General features: G+C 35.1%; 1 protein-coding gene across 6 annotated transcripts in view; it reads right to left on the bottom strand.

The window, feature by feature from the left end:
* The window catches only part of DPYD (dihydropyrimidine dehydrogenase), a 347,633-nt gene that overhangs the window by 214,100 nt on the left and 120,818 nt on the right, over positions 1-12,715 (bottom strand). For all 6 annotated transcript variants that reach the window (XM_086842923.1, XM_086842920.1, XM_086842919.1 and 3 more), the window contains exons 6-8: positions 12,078-12,274; positions 8,081-8,162; positions 5,587-5,674 (exon numbers count right to left, since the gene is read on the bottom strand). In XM_086842923.1, coding sequence (XP_086699049.1) covers positions 5,587-5,674; positions 8,081-8,162; positions 12,078-12,274 — 367 coding nt within the window. The remainder of the gene's footprint in view (positions 1-5,586; positions 5,675-8,080; positions 8,163-12,077; positions 12,275-12,715) is intronic.

Genomic DNA, 12,715 nt, shown 5'->3' with positions numbered 1-12,715 from the left:
CCTGTGCTACCTTTCAAGGTATTGTTTTTCTTCCTAATTTGTTGTCTTTTATTTGCCTGCCTTTAGGCAAACCTATATAACCTATAAAGTGTCAAAATATTCATGAAATTATAAAATAATACAAGACAATACCAAAAATCCTGCTGTGACCCAAAGAGCCTAAGGCTGGACAATGCCTTTCCTAAAGATCTATCTTTCACCAAGGTGTGCTGCCATTTACGTGACTTGCTACATCACCACTGAGACAAACAGCTCTTTACCAAGGGGCCTAACAGCCTCCCACAACATCACAAACACCAAAAAACACACATCAGTTCTGAAAAGGAACAAACTAACAGATAAATCCTGGATATGTTTTCAAGTAAGTCTGCCTCTAAACGCCTCCTTTGGAGAAGGTAAGTGAAATCGCCAGTGAAAAGAAAAAGAAAACTCAGAAATACAAGGTAAACCAAAACCAGAGAAGCAAGCAAATAAAAGTCTATTCACAACCTGAAATGAGAACTATTTTGAACATGACATATTTCCTCCATAAATGTCTGTGCTGGCCATGGGCCTACGGGCCCCATATGCAGATTTCATGTCCTCCAAATTTAGTTTATGAATCAGGAGTACGATGCACAATTTTTTCCTATAGCACAAGCAAAATGAACATCTGTTCACTTTTTGCCATGTAGGTTTATATCTGTGTGGGTGGGTGTGAACAGAGCTCTTGATGTGTAATAGTCCTCCCATCTGCACACCAGGTGGCACTGCATAGTTAATCAGAAGATAATAACAGGCATGAGGAGATTACTTACTTTTTGGGGAAGAGAGAGTAAATCAATCTCACAGGTTTTTTTAAAACAAGGTACATTAATGCTTGCACTTTTAATTTCTTTTCTTTGGTGTGTAATTTTACTCCAATCAATGACATGATCTGATTATATCATTGTTTGAGTGTTATGTTAATTAACTATGAATGACTGCAATTACGACAAAGGTTCTTTCCACCAAGAATTTCATTTATTCTTTTTTTTTTTTAAATGTACAGTTAAACCTTGCAAGCAGGATATCCTATTTAGAATACATTCAAATAACAATCTGCTTAGACTTACTTGGTACACTCACCTAACCCACCATTTCACTTTATTTAACAGACCCCTGAATAGCCACATACAATAAAACTAACTTCATAGCAATTCAGCAGCAGGAGATGGAGGAAGAAAGAAGCAAGCTTCATTACTGAATGAGAAGTTATGCCCAAAGTTAGTGCTGCAAGTTTAAATCTACAAACACTGAAGTTCAAGTGTTTAAATAATTTCTGGGAATGAAAGCTTTAGATTTTTTTAAAAAGTTTACCAAATAAAACAAGATTTGAGGACATATTTTTATCTGATATTCATCCAAGGAGAATGTAAATGTTATATAAAACACTTACATTATGATAAAATATTATAGAATAGGATTGTTACATAGATACAGAATAAGGATAGAAGTTTGTGTATAAGTCTGTAAAAAATATGCTCATGGTGACAGCATGTATTCTATGTATTCATTTGAATGTCACATGAAAGATGTCCTTAAATACTTTAAATATTTAGTTCATTAATTTTTATTCCATAAGTAGTTCTATAAAGAACTATACAGTAGTTCTATAAAGTTGGGGGTTTTTTTCTCTTTTAAAAAGGATATGAAATGTTTTGTGGAGTCTTAAAAGACAAAATAACAGAATCCTGTTTTCCAAAGAACACAGATCAACTTCTAGAAGGATGAGTAATAAAAGCCTGGTATTTCTGCATTTGTTGTGATAGCCATGAGAGACGCATACACACAGCTTTTTTTTTTTTTTTTTTTATATTGGTAAAAATCATATTCCACTCTAAAAATCTATGAAGAGACACAGCAACACAAAGTATTCAGACTGCTCTGTTCCCCATAGGATACCCTTGGCTGCCTTCCTCTGCTGTCTCTGAGGACCATGTGATCTCTCCTCTAGCCCCTCACCCCTTCATTGATTTCTCCTTTTGCTCTCAGCATGCTTATTCTCTGTTGCCCTGAGTCTCTATGGTGTTTACAGAAGGCAGCAACTGATGCAAGACTTTCTTTTTTTTAAAGCAAAATTTTCAAACTGATTTGTCAGTTCAGTCACAAATTCTTCACAAAGTCTTCTTACCAAAAAGCAGAGCTGATTCAAGGTGGAGTACATTGAGTAATTTTTCAATAAGGAGAAGATGGGATTTTTTTTTCTATGCTTACTTTTAGAGGTTGGTTTTAAAACTCTGAAAGTTTAATTGGGAGATTTAAATCCTACTAATTAATGTTTGTGAGTAACAAAATATACCCAAAAGTTTTGTAACTGGAAGAGAATTGGAATTCTAAGATGAAAATTTTAAGGACTAGCTCTTCATCTCTAATTCTTAATTAGCATTTTAACTTCCTTAATGAAATCAGACTGAGTTTAGAAATTTCACCTACCTAAATAACAATGAAAAAAATAATTGAAAAAATACAGTAGAGACTCCAAGAATACTGTTCCTCCCATTGTTTTGCTGCTATGCTTTGGTCCTATAAAAATTATCATGCATGCCATTGTCTACTATTACTTTTGATGCAAAAAAGTGAGATTCACAGACCCCCTAATATTTATGTTAGCTGTTATCTGAAATTGTGACTGCTGGAGAAAACCAGAAGCATGGTGTATCTCTTACATTGCCATTGCTTATCCAGGTAACAATGAAAGCTTTTCCTAGGATTTAGCCTTTTCTTCCTAGTTCAACATATGCTTTCATAACCCCAAATTCCACATCAGTCTTCACAGCCTAATTGGGAAAGGTAAGATGGAGGTAAGGGGTGACTCACACTGAGAACCCAGGAGCTGTCAAAGGTTGGTGACACATCCCGGCCACCTGCTTGTTTTCAAGTCTAGTACAAGGTAATTTCTCAACTTTGAACCAGTGACTAAATGTACCAGACCTACTGGCTAGAGAGCATCCTTCCCCTGAAGATAAACCATTGTAGACTCAGTGCCTCAGTAAGCAAAGAATTGAAGTAAAGCACCCTTTTTTATTATTATTCATTTCAAATAAGTATGTTAACCTGTACCCTTTTGTGAACTTAGAAATTCTTTACTTCTCGTGTCAGAAACACAGCAAATAGCTGATTAGAGCACACTTTTAACACCTGTCCAAACAGCTCTCAAAAAAGTCTTTGCTATTCATTTTTCTTCAATATAGTCACCTGCTAGAATGCTCAAACCTCAGTCACCTTTGTTTTACCACCGACAGAACCTGCAGTGGAGGGCACTTTCCCTACCACACATAATGTTTCCACAGGCAACAGATTTTCCCTGATGCATAACTGTGTGGAAAATAGTTTTCAAAGTTCTCTTTGCAACTCCACCTGCCCTCAGGAAGCTGGTTATTTACAAGTGCTCTTCTGTTTCATGAATTACACATGGACTTTTGTACAATCCCAACCGATAACACCTTGAATTCCATCTCATTTGCAAGACTAAAGACAATGTGATCTTCAAAATTCACATTGCTGCAAAAAAGTCCTCTCACACTGTACTCTCGTCCCATCAGGGATTTCATTTTCTTTTACACACTCATTTACTTCTTTTTTCCACTAACAGGGAAAATTGAAAACTACCACATTTATTTTCCATCAAGGTACAACTTCATTCAGAAGCAAATTACAACAAAAAAGAAATCTGTTTTATGTAAGTAGCTCCATAATTATTTTACCCCTATGATTCAGGGTAATGTTCAAATGTGGTATTTCATTGAATATGTTTGTTCAGCAGGCAAAGAACACAAAAAGAAATGCATTTCAGACTCATTATGGAAAAATGGCTGTTGCTGAGAGCTTAGAAATGCTCTATTGCATTAATATCGTTACCTCCACAAATATGTGATCCCTTGTCCTCTCCCTCTCACCATCAGTAGGCAAGGCCACATTACTGTCCAGTGCCTTACACAGCACTGCAAAAGTGAGATGACTGGCAGACAAGAGGCTACAGAGAGGGCATCATAAATGCAAGGTAGCTTCAAATAACAAAACTTCGTAGGTACACATAATCCTTCATTAGCATTTATACCCTCTGTTTCCTAGTAAAATCAATGAACACGTGCTTTACAGGAGAATTATGCTTCAGATACCTTCTCATGTTTATTAAAATTCCAGCTGTGTCCCTTTAATTAGCTTCTATATGACAAAATGTTGTCTGTTGAGATAGATATAGATATAGATATAGATATAGATATAGATATATATTTATAACCAAAGATATTTTATATTAGATTATCTTTATTAAGGTCAGAAAATAAACCCAAATACATAAACCAAACACTCCAATTGTATGTGAAGTGCTCAGTGGTCATTTTTGCTGGCACTAAACAGAACTGTTATTCTAAGCTTTTGAGTCAGAAATGCAGAGGAATGATGTTGATGTAAAAAAAAACTGAGAGAATTTTTTCTTAAGTGCTAGACTCACAGAAAACAATTGCTTATGAATTAATTCCTCATTGGTGAGATTTCACAATGTGGTTTCAAAGACACAGATGAAAACAAAAAAAAAATATAAGTTGCACCGTTTGCCTTGAATACAATAACATCAAAATGCAATACATCAGAATTCCTATACATGGAAGTTCTCTAACAATGTGAGGATTTGGGATTACATAAATCACAACACTCTGTGCTATCATTACACAACAGAATAGACCTGCAAAGCTTATTATACTGCATAACCAGATGGTAAACAACAGTTGTCGTTGTACTAAGAATTACATCTCTGTAATCAATAATAGGAAGGAGGAACAGTTGGACAACTTGTTTCCTATTATGTTCACTTAGGCAACGTCTAGATCAATAAAGAGCATTAAGCCTCATACCAACTGTAGACAATGCCTGCTCAACATGCCTATCATATGGCAGCAATGGGTCCAGCTGTACTTCAAAATAATTATAAATGGATAATAATTCTAATCTAACATTAAAAAGAAGCGATGATTCAAACAGCAGAGAGGTGCAGGACTTCTTTAGTATATGAGAGAAGACAGACCTATGATGCCAGTTTTAGTATAAGTCAAAATCAGCTTATTTTGTTAACCCACTCCATAAGCATATTTCACTACAGCCTATCTGAAGGATGTTACATGTTTTATATGGATGAAAGAAAAAAAGCAACCAAGCATGATATCACTGGTTTACATATAGACTCAGTAATTGTGTGGGTGTAGTAAGCGGTTCACAAAAATTGAAAACTAAACTTGTGTATCGCTCTAGGCCAATATGGAAATTAATTACAAGCAAATTTTTAGTTCATCCATTTTTAACTATCTAAACAATAAATCAACCCATTCAGCTACATTCACAGCTTACTTAAAGATCTGTAATATAAATCTGAAAATTTTAATAACCGTCTTAATGCCACTAGTTTTAGCTTCCTGATTTTAAAATCTTTCTTATATTCTGTACTTCCATAACTCATCAAATTAAAGCTTTCTCCCATCATGCAATTTAACAAAGATACAAGTTCCAGTTTATTCCTAGGCAGTCCTCAATTTCAGTATGACCAAACATGGGACCATGAGCTCTTCTTACCTATTCCAATAAAGACTGCTTTATAGCCATCTTCTTTCAGGGTGTGGAGTGTCATTCCATCCACTGCAAGGCCTTTCCTAAAAATTATCTGAAAGAATTAAAAATTGCCTGGTAAAAATTGCAATTGTAATGAAGCAGCACATTTTGCATGGTAAACTAACAAAGGCTTTCAAAATTATGAATGACATAAGTTTTGATTTAGACTTGCAATTATTAATTCTAATTTAGAAAAGAAACAGTGTCCACAGTGCAGTAATTTGTGTTCATTTATTGAAAGAAATAACTTGCAGCAGTCAAAGCACGTCTATAATCTATACTGGTTTCTGATCAATTACTTTTTACTTCCAGAAGCAAAAGCTGAATTTCTTTTTCCCAGAGCCATTTTCCACCACCTATCCTGCTCTGAGCAGCCACTGGCTGAGCACCTAGAGGAGGTGTAAGAGTGTAAGAGACAGGGAATGGTGTTCTCTGCATGTTCAGGCAACCAACGATGGCAGTCCCTGTGCAGAGGTCATGCAACTGGAGACATACACACCTTTTGTTCATCACTTCTAACCCCAAGGCCTTTGAGCACAAAAAGTGTGTGTGATTCCGCTTCTGATATTTCATACTTCTTGACATAAGTATGTGTGTTTTTATCTCCACATCTTAGACTCTCTGAACTTGAATGCTTTCCCCCAGGTTTTTTATATCACCTGTGATTTCACTTTACAAAATGCAGTGCTGTTGTGTAAGCTCTCTACTTTGTGATCTTAACAGTTAAAAGTCACTGTGTATCTTGTTTTCTATTCAATCTGCCTATATTTCATTTAATATACTTTTCAGGTTGGCAGGGAAAAAAGGCAGAGATAAATACAATTTACACTACTTAAAACACTGACTTTCTTTGTCTTTGGAGATTTAGTATAAATTTTATCAGAGGTGAAAATGTCATGTACCAGTGCAATCCTTAAAACAATACAGACTCCATCCTCACTTGCAACAAAAGACACTCCATAAATTGTCATTACATTTTCTTATCCTGTTGTGTAGATATGTTATGAAAACCTAGTGAAGGAATTTAAATAGAAATACTATTTTATGTGAGGATTCATAATACTTCTAGGACCTAGCTCTGTAATCCTTACTCAGCTGACTAATTCTTACTAATTTCAGTGGAATTACTTGAATAAACAGCACTACTGAGCATTTACACAACAGCACCTTCCACCACAGATCTGAAATGCTTTAAGCAAACACCAGAAAATTTTTCCAGCTCATAGAGGTATAAAGCTAAGGTACTTATTTAACCAGCTTGCCAAAGGGTCAATTGCAAACCAATGGCAGAGCTTTGAAGCAAATTTACATTGAGATTCTCTGCTGCGCTCCAGAACCGCAGAGGACTTGCAGGTCAAGATGACATGGTGGCTCTATCAGGCCATTCTGGAGACCCTGTCAAAACACAGAGCTCTGGGAACTAAGGCTGGCAGAGGATTCCCAGGGGTCTATGCCCAGCAATTTTGTCTAAAGGTGTCCCAGTGCTCTGTTTAACAACACCCCTAATTAACCCTCCGTTCTGTCAGTCTTTTCAAGGGTTGCAAAGAGAACTTTAAAGTAGAAAAACAGACCTGTAGCAATTTAAACCTTAAACCTTACATCTTACTAGTATTTTTATAAAACCCGGGCAGGACAATGTTCTCACTCAGGTCTTGTGACAATAGTTTACTGCTTTTACAAAAAGAATGAATATGAAAGATTCCAAGAAGAATTTCTTGTTTCACTGAAGGCTTTAGCAACATGTTAAAGTATCGCTCCTGGTACTCAAAAATTTGATCCAGTGATACATTCTAAGTTTGCAACTTCTATTAAAATGTGCAGCAATTCTAAACACTGTCTCAATCTTCAGCTCAAGTCTTAAATTATAATAAATCGCTGTTTCCATTATCTATAAACAACACACATTTATTTAACAGAATAATGCATAACTATTGCTTTCCAAGAAGTTGAATAGACTGTTATTGTTTTTAACACATGATCATGTAAACACTTCAATTTGATGCATTTTATTATAGAATTAACTTGGATGCAAGACTGTATGATAAACCATTAAGGACAAAAACTCCAGGAGAAGGAACAAAAGAAGTCTCAAATATGAATGGTTTAAGTAGTGCCAAAATTGAATGAAAAAACTTGATTAAAAAAAAATCAAACGATTCCAATAGCTACATTGAACCCCTAAAGCAATTTAGGAATTTGTTTCTTACAGACAATTAATCACATGCAGACATGCCAGATGAGAACTATTGATTGCCCTTTTCCAAACTAGTGGCATTCAGACAGGAGACAGACAAATGCCCTGAGCAAGAGGAAGCATCTTCCTGCCTCTGTCTAGCATAGCTTTTAATCGTTCTTTACTAATGTGCATGACATTTTGCTGTTAATCTTTGGCAGAGTTCTTGTTCTTTTTTTTTTTTTTTCTTTGAGCTATACATAGGCAGGATATATTTTTCATTACCTTCACTCCAAGATCCTTCATCAGCTTGGCTTCAAAATTCACTACATCATGCGGCAAACGGAACTGGGGGATTTCAGACATACTAAAACAAATAAAAATGCTTGTAATTATAAGGAAAAAAGCATTTTAAAATATTATTATTATTATTGTTATTATTATTATTATTATTATTATTATTATTATTACTATTATTATTGAAAATACTTATACCTTAGTTAATTTTGACATATGTGAATGGAAATGTGCTGAAATGTGACTCCACTTTTTTTAATTGGTAGAGTGATACAAAAGCGTTATTCATCCAATGCTATAATATAAAAATATAGGCCAGGAAGGCAGTACCTTGAAGCCAACACTGCCCACTCTTGTAGGTGACTATTTAACATATGTTTGAGTTCTAAAGGACTTCAGCTTTGTTCCTTCTGTTCACCAGAATATGTAACACTAAAGATACCCATTTAAAAAAAAGATGTCATGGCTACTGAAAGCAAAGTGACATAGCAATTTTTCATTAAGCTATCCAATAAAAGACTATCAAATTTCCCATATAATTTTTTAAAAGTGTTACATATGCTATTTTGAGCTGTGATATTTAAAACTGTACCTCCATTTCTACTTCATAAATTTTTAATGATTTTTCAGGATGGACAAACACTTTATCAGCTGTTGATTTCATGTCTGTTGTTTGACTTAATATTTATTAACTGGCATTTTTTCCTCCTGGGGAAGATTAGGAATGACATCTTCAAGTTCCCAGAATCACAGAAGAGGAAAACTGCAGTGCTAGTATAGAATCTCAGTTTATATCTACTTATACACATCTAATAAATATAAATTTCTCTCCAGTGAAATGACATCTATATATGCCAGTTCAAATTCCTACTGTAAAACATGTTCCAGATAAACACAGTGAAGTTATATTTTTAGATACTTTTGAAAAATCAAGATAAAAAACCTAAATATGCAGAAAAGTAAAGGCTTCTCCCCAGATACTTCTACACTTCAAATGGTCTAATCTGTTTTCAAATTAATGAATCTGTAATATCCATAACAAAGCACAGGCACAAGAGATTCAATGCAGCTTATTTTACATATTGATTTTGACCACACCATCTTTAGCATTTAACTTTGACAGGCCAGAAGAGTTTTATTTCTTTTAAGTTGCATCAACGTTAATTATACTGATAAGAAACTGGTATTCTTCTTTATTTCTAATACTGCCCTTTTTACACCTTTCTTGACCACTGTGAAATGAGAAGTGTTGTAAATATCAGATATAATGAATGTGTCAATACAACTTCCATAGGTCATGCTAAATAAAGGTGTCTGAGGCAGAAACTAATGTATCAATATGATTCTGAAAGAGAGATTCAATAAAGGAATCTAATAAAAAAAAAAGGAAAGTTCTATTTTCCAGGCCACCCCCATTTGCTGGAGGCCTGTCATTTCCACAACATGCTCCTAGAACAGCACAGGTTGTTGCATCACTGTCAGAATTTGTAAACACTTTTTTTTGCACTTATTAAACACTTACTTAGTTTTATGCTGTGAGGTAAACCCACATGCATGCCCATTAACTACAAAAAGAGGCTTTTTATGAAAGTCAGCTATACATCAATAATTCTGATGCAATTTCAGCAGCAGCAGATGGTCTCTAACTCTGCAATGGAGAGATGGGGGTGGGGGGGGAAAGGAAAGGGGGAAGAGATGGAGGAGAGATGCAGCGGATACAAACTGTCCCACAAATTCACATCCACCTCAAATTTGAACCAAGTCAGAGGTGCTCGGACAGGTGCTCGGTGTTTCTCCACAACCTCAAATTATTGTTGATCAAGGGACTACTCTGGTCAGGTGAGAGAAGTATTTTGGTACAATGTAAAGTAGTGGTAGAGACAGGAGCAAAAGTAGTAAAGCTTGTTCATGGTCTCTAAGCAAGAGCATGGTGTGCTCATGCTAATCTACTATAAAGCATAAATTTTACACAACCGGTGAAATGTAGGAAAACCTGCCTATAAATATGAAAAATCCAGACAGTTCAGAGAAGCATGGATTTATGTCATATTTTAATATCCCACCACAGGAATTGCAATCACTACACACCTTTCTAGTGTCACAATATTATGAAAATTAGCTATGATGCAAGAAACATCCTAACTAAAAACAATTGGAAAAAAATTTAAGAAGGCACAAACACTGCTATTATAAACAGCTGATTCCAAATATAAAATTTATTTGGTCTTCTTAGCAATTTGCAATAGTTTATGAAGCCTTGAAAACACACCCATCAATAACCTAAATTTGTTAATAACATGTGGTGCAAAGACTTTGAATTGCAATAATGGATGACTGCTGCCACAGGCCAGCCCCCCTTCTGTTTTAAGATTAAAATAAGGACAAAAGGAACTGATGCCCTTAAACCACACATGAGCTTTTCTACAGTGAATAGAAGAAAAATCTGACTTTGACTGATACATGTTAAGACTCAAAAGAAAGAAATACATTTTAAAATATACTCCTCAGCCATTAAGGATACTAACAGAACCGACAAAACTCTGTGTAAGGCTTTTTGCCTTACACATTAGGAGAAACAACAGGTAAAACATTATTTTAAATTCAAGTTAAACTATGAAGAACTTAAAATCACACTGCTTCAAATACAAAAGCACATACTAAGCAACTGTAATATTGTACTACAGCACTGGAACAGCTGCAGGAAGTCCTGCACTGTATTGCCAAGTCCAACCAGAGTCCAACCTGTCACCAAAAAGAGCCTTTTTCTTAAAAACCTCTGATTACTTATGACTATTTTACAGCAACAAAACTGATTTTAATCTGGAATTTATGATAACATGCTATTGAACAGGTAAATAGGTATTTCACATACAAATTTGCAATCTTCTGTGGTAACTAGTTCAAATGAAACAGCTTCACAGTTAAATGCCTATGGATTAACACCTTGGTAATTAGGTAGAATTCTGAATGTCACTGATAAAAATGCAAGTAATCAGTTCAACTTCTCCAGAACTGATTCTCTTTCTTGCAGAACACTGAATAAGTATTTGACATTATGACATTATGGATCAAATTAATTAACCGTGTCAACTCTATTGATCTCAGTGATGCTGCATTAAGAAATGTAAGTGCATCACCCTTCTTTCTCTCCCTGTTTCATTACATTTTTTATTTTTTAAACACATTGTGTGAATGCATTTTGTACTCTTGCACACCTTACATTGCAGAATTTGCAGATTTTGAATGGCTTGGTATCCACTAGTCAGTGTATGAATTATCTCATACACAGGGATTCCAACATACCTACTAGATTTGATCACAGCCATTACTGTGGCAAAAGGCAAAAATTAGTTTTCCAGTGTAGAGGACTGAAAACATGCAAATATTAGCCAAGGGTTTGCCATACAGGAAAACTGCAATGTACCTTCCTTTATCTATTTGTAAGTTTTTGAAGTTGAGAACTGCAGGGGGTTTATTTAACCCATATGGTATGGTCTGCTAAAGCTGCAACCATGACTGCCACTGTCACCTTTATTTGCACAAGATAGTCCAAGAAAGCATTCTAAACCTAAAACTCTCCATGAAATTAATATCTTTCTAAAGCATTTTAAACATTCTTTCACTAGAGCTACAGATACTTCATCTTGTTTTAAGAGTTTTGCATAAGGGAAAATGGTTCCTGACACAATTTTCTAATATGTTAATTTGATAATAACAATTCCACCCTCGAATTTAACAGGTCATATGAAGAAAATATAGGAGATAGACACCAGATTTTCAGTTAAAGCTTGCCCTGCAACCATACCTCTTTTAACATGAATGATCAATTACTTTAAAAAAAAGTTATTTTTACAGATCTGGAATCTTCTATCCTCTTTCTTTGCTAAAAGTCAATGGAGCATATAAAAACTTTGTATGTACAACAATTTTCATTGTGCTTTCTACAATAATTTGGAACAGTGCTTTGTTGTCATTGTTTTATTACCTTAAGCCCCCAAGGTACTCCTGCTTTTCAAATATGGTGATGTTTGAATAGCCCAACCGAGCCAAAAAGGAAGCACAGCTTAAACTTGCAGGTCCTGCACCAAGAAGAGCTATCTTCACCTGATATGCTTCAGGCATTTCTTCTAGAGGAGGTAAGGAAGGGTTTCTTATCTGAGGAATGTTCATGGCTTTGAAAACCTGGAAAGCAACACAATCAACAGGTTAAGTACTTTACATACCCTCCTTACATTTTATTGTGACTGACATAATGGAAGCTTCTGCTAGTAAAGTCACATAGCTGATATATTACAGAAAATTCTCAACATTATAAAGGTTTCCAAATGACATGATCAGTGCATTTGTGAGGGATGTTGTATTTGCAGGGTTTGGTCCTTCTATGGGTCTTTTTGTCTGAAAAATCTCTGACGTCAGATTTTTCACTACTGTAAATTTTACAGAGAAGACAGAGCCAGACTAGCACTAACAGAATAGGAATTCAAAGCCAGCCAGATGGCAGAGAATCTCTGCAATGCCAAAAATTTTCCCTGCAAACAAATTATTCTTACTAGTAGAAAAACACCTCTGCAAGTAATGCAAAAGATTATAGTGCCAGTAAAGGGGCACTTCAAGAGACAGCCT

This window comes from Cyanistes caeruleus, chromosome 9, assembly GCF_971803275.1.
Source record: "Cyanistes caeruleus chromosome 9, bCyaCae1.hap1.1, whole genome shotgun sequence".
NCBI classification, from domain to species: domain Eukaryota; kingdom Metazoa; phylum Chordata; class Aves; order Passeriformes; family Paridae; genus Cyanistes; species Cyanistes caeruleus.
This window is presented reverse-complemented; position numbering and strand designations above follow the sequence as displayed.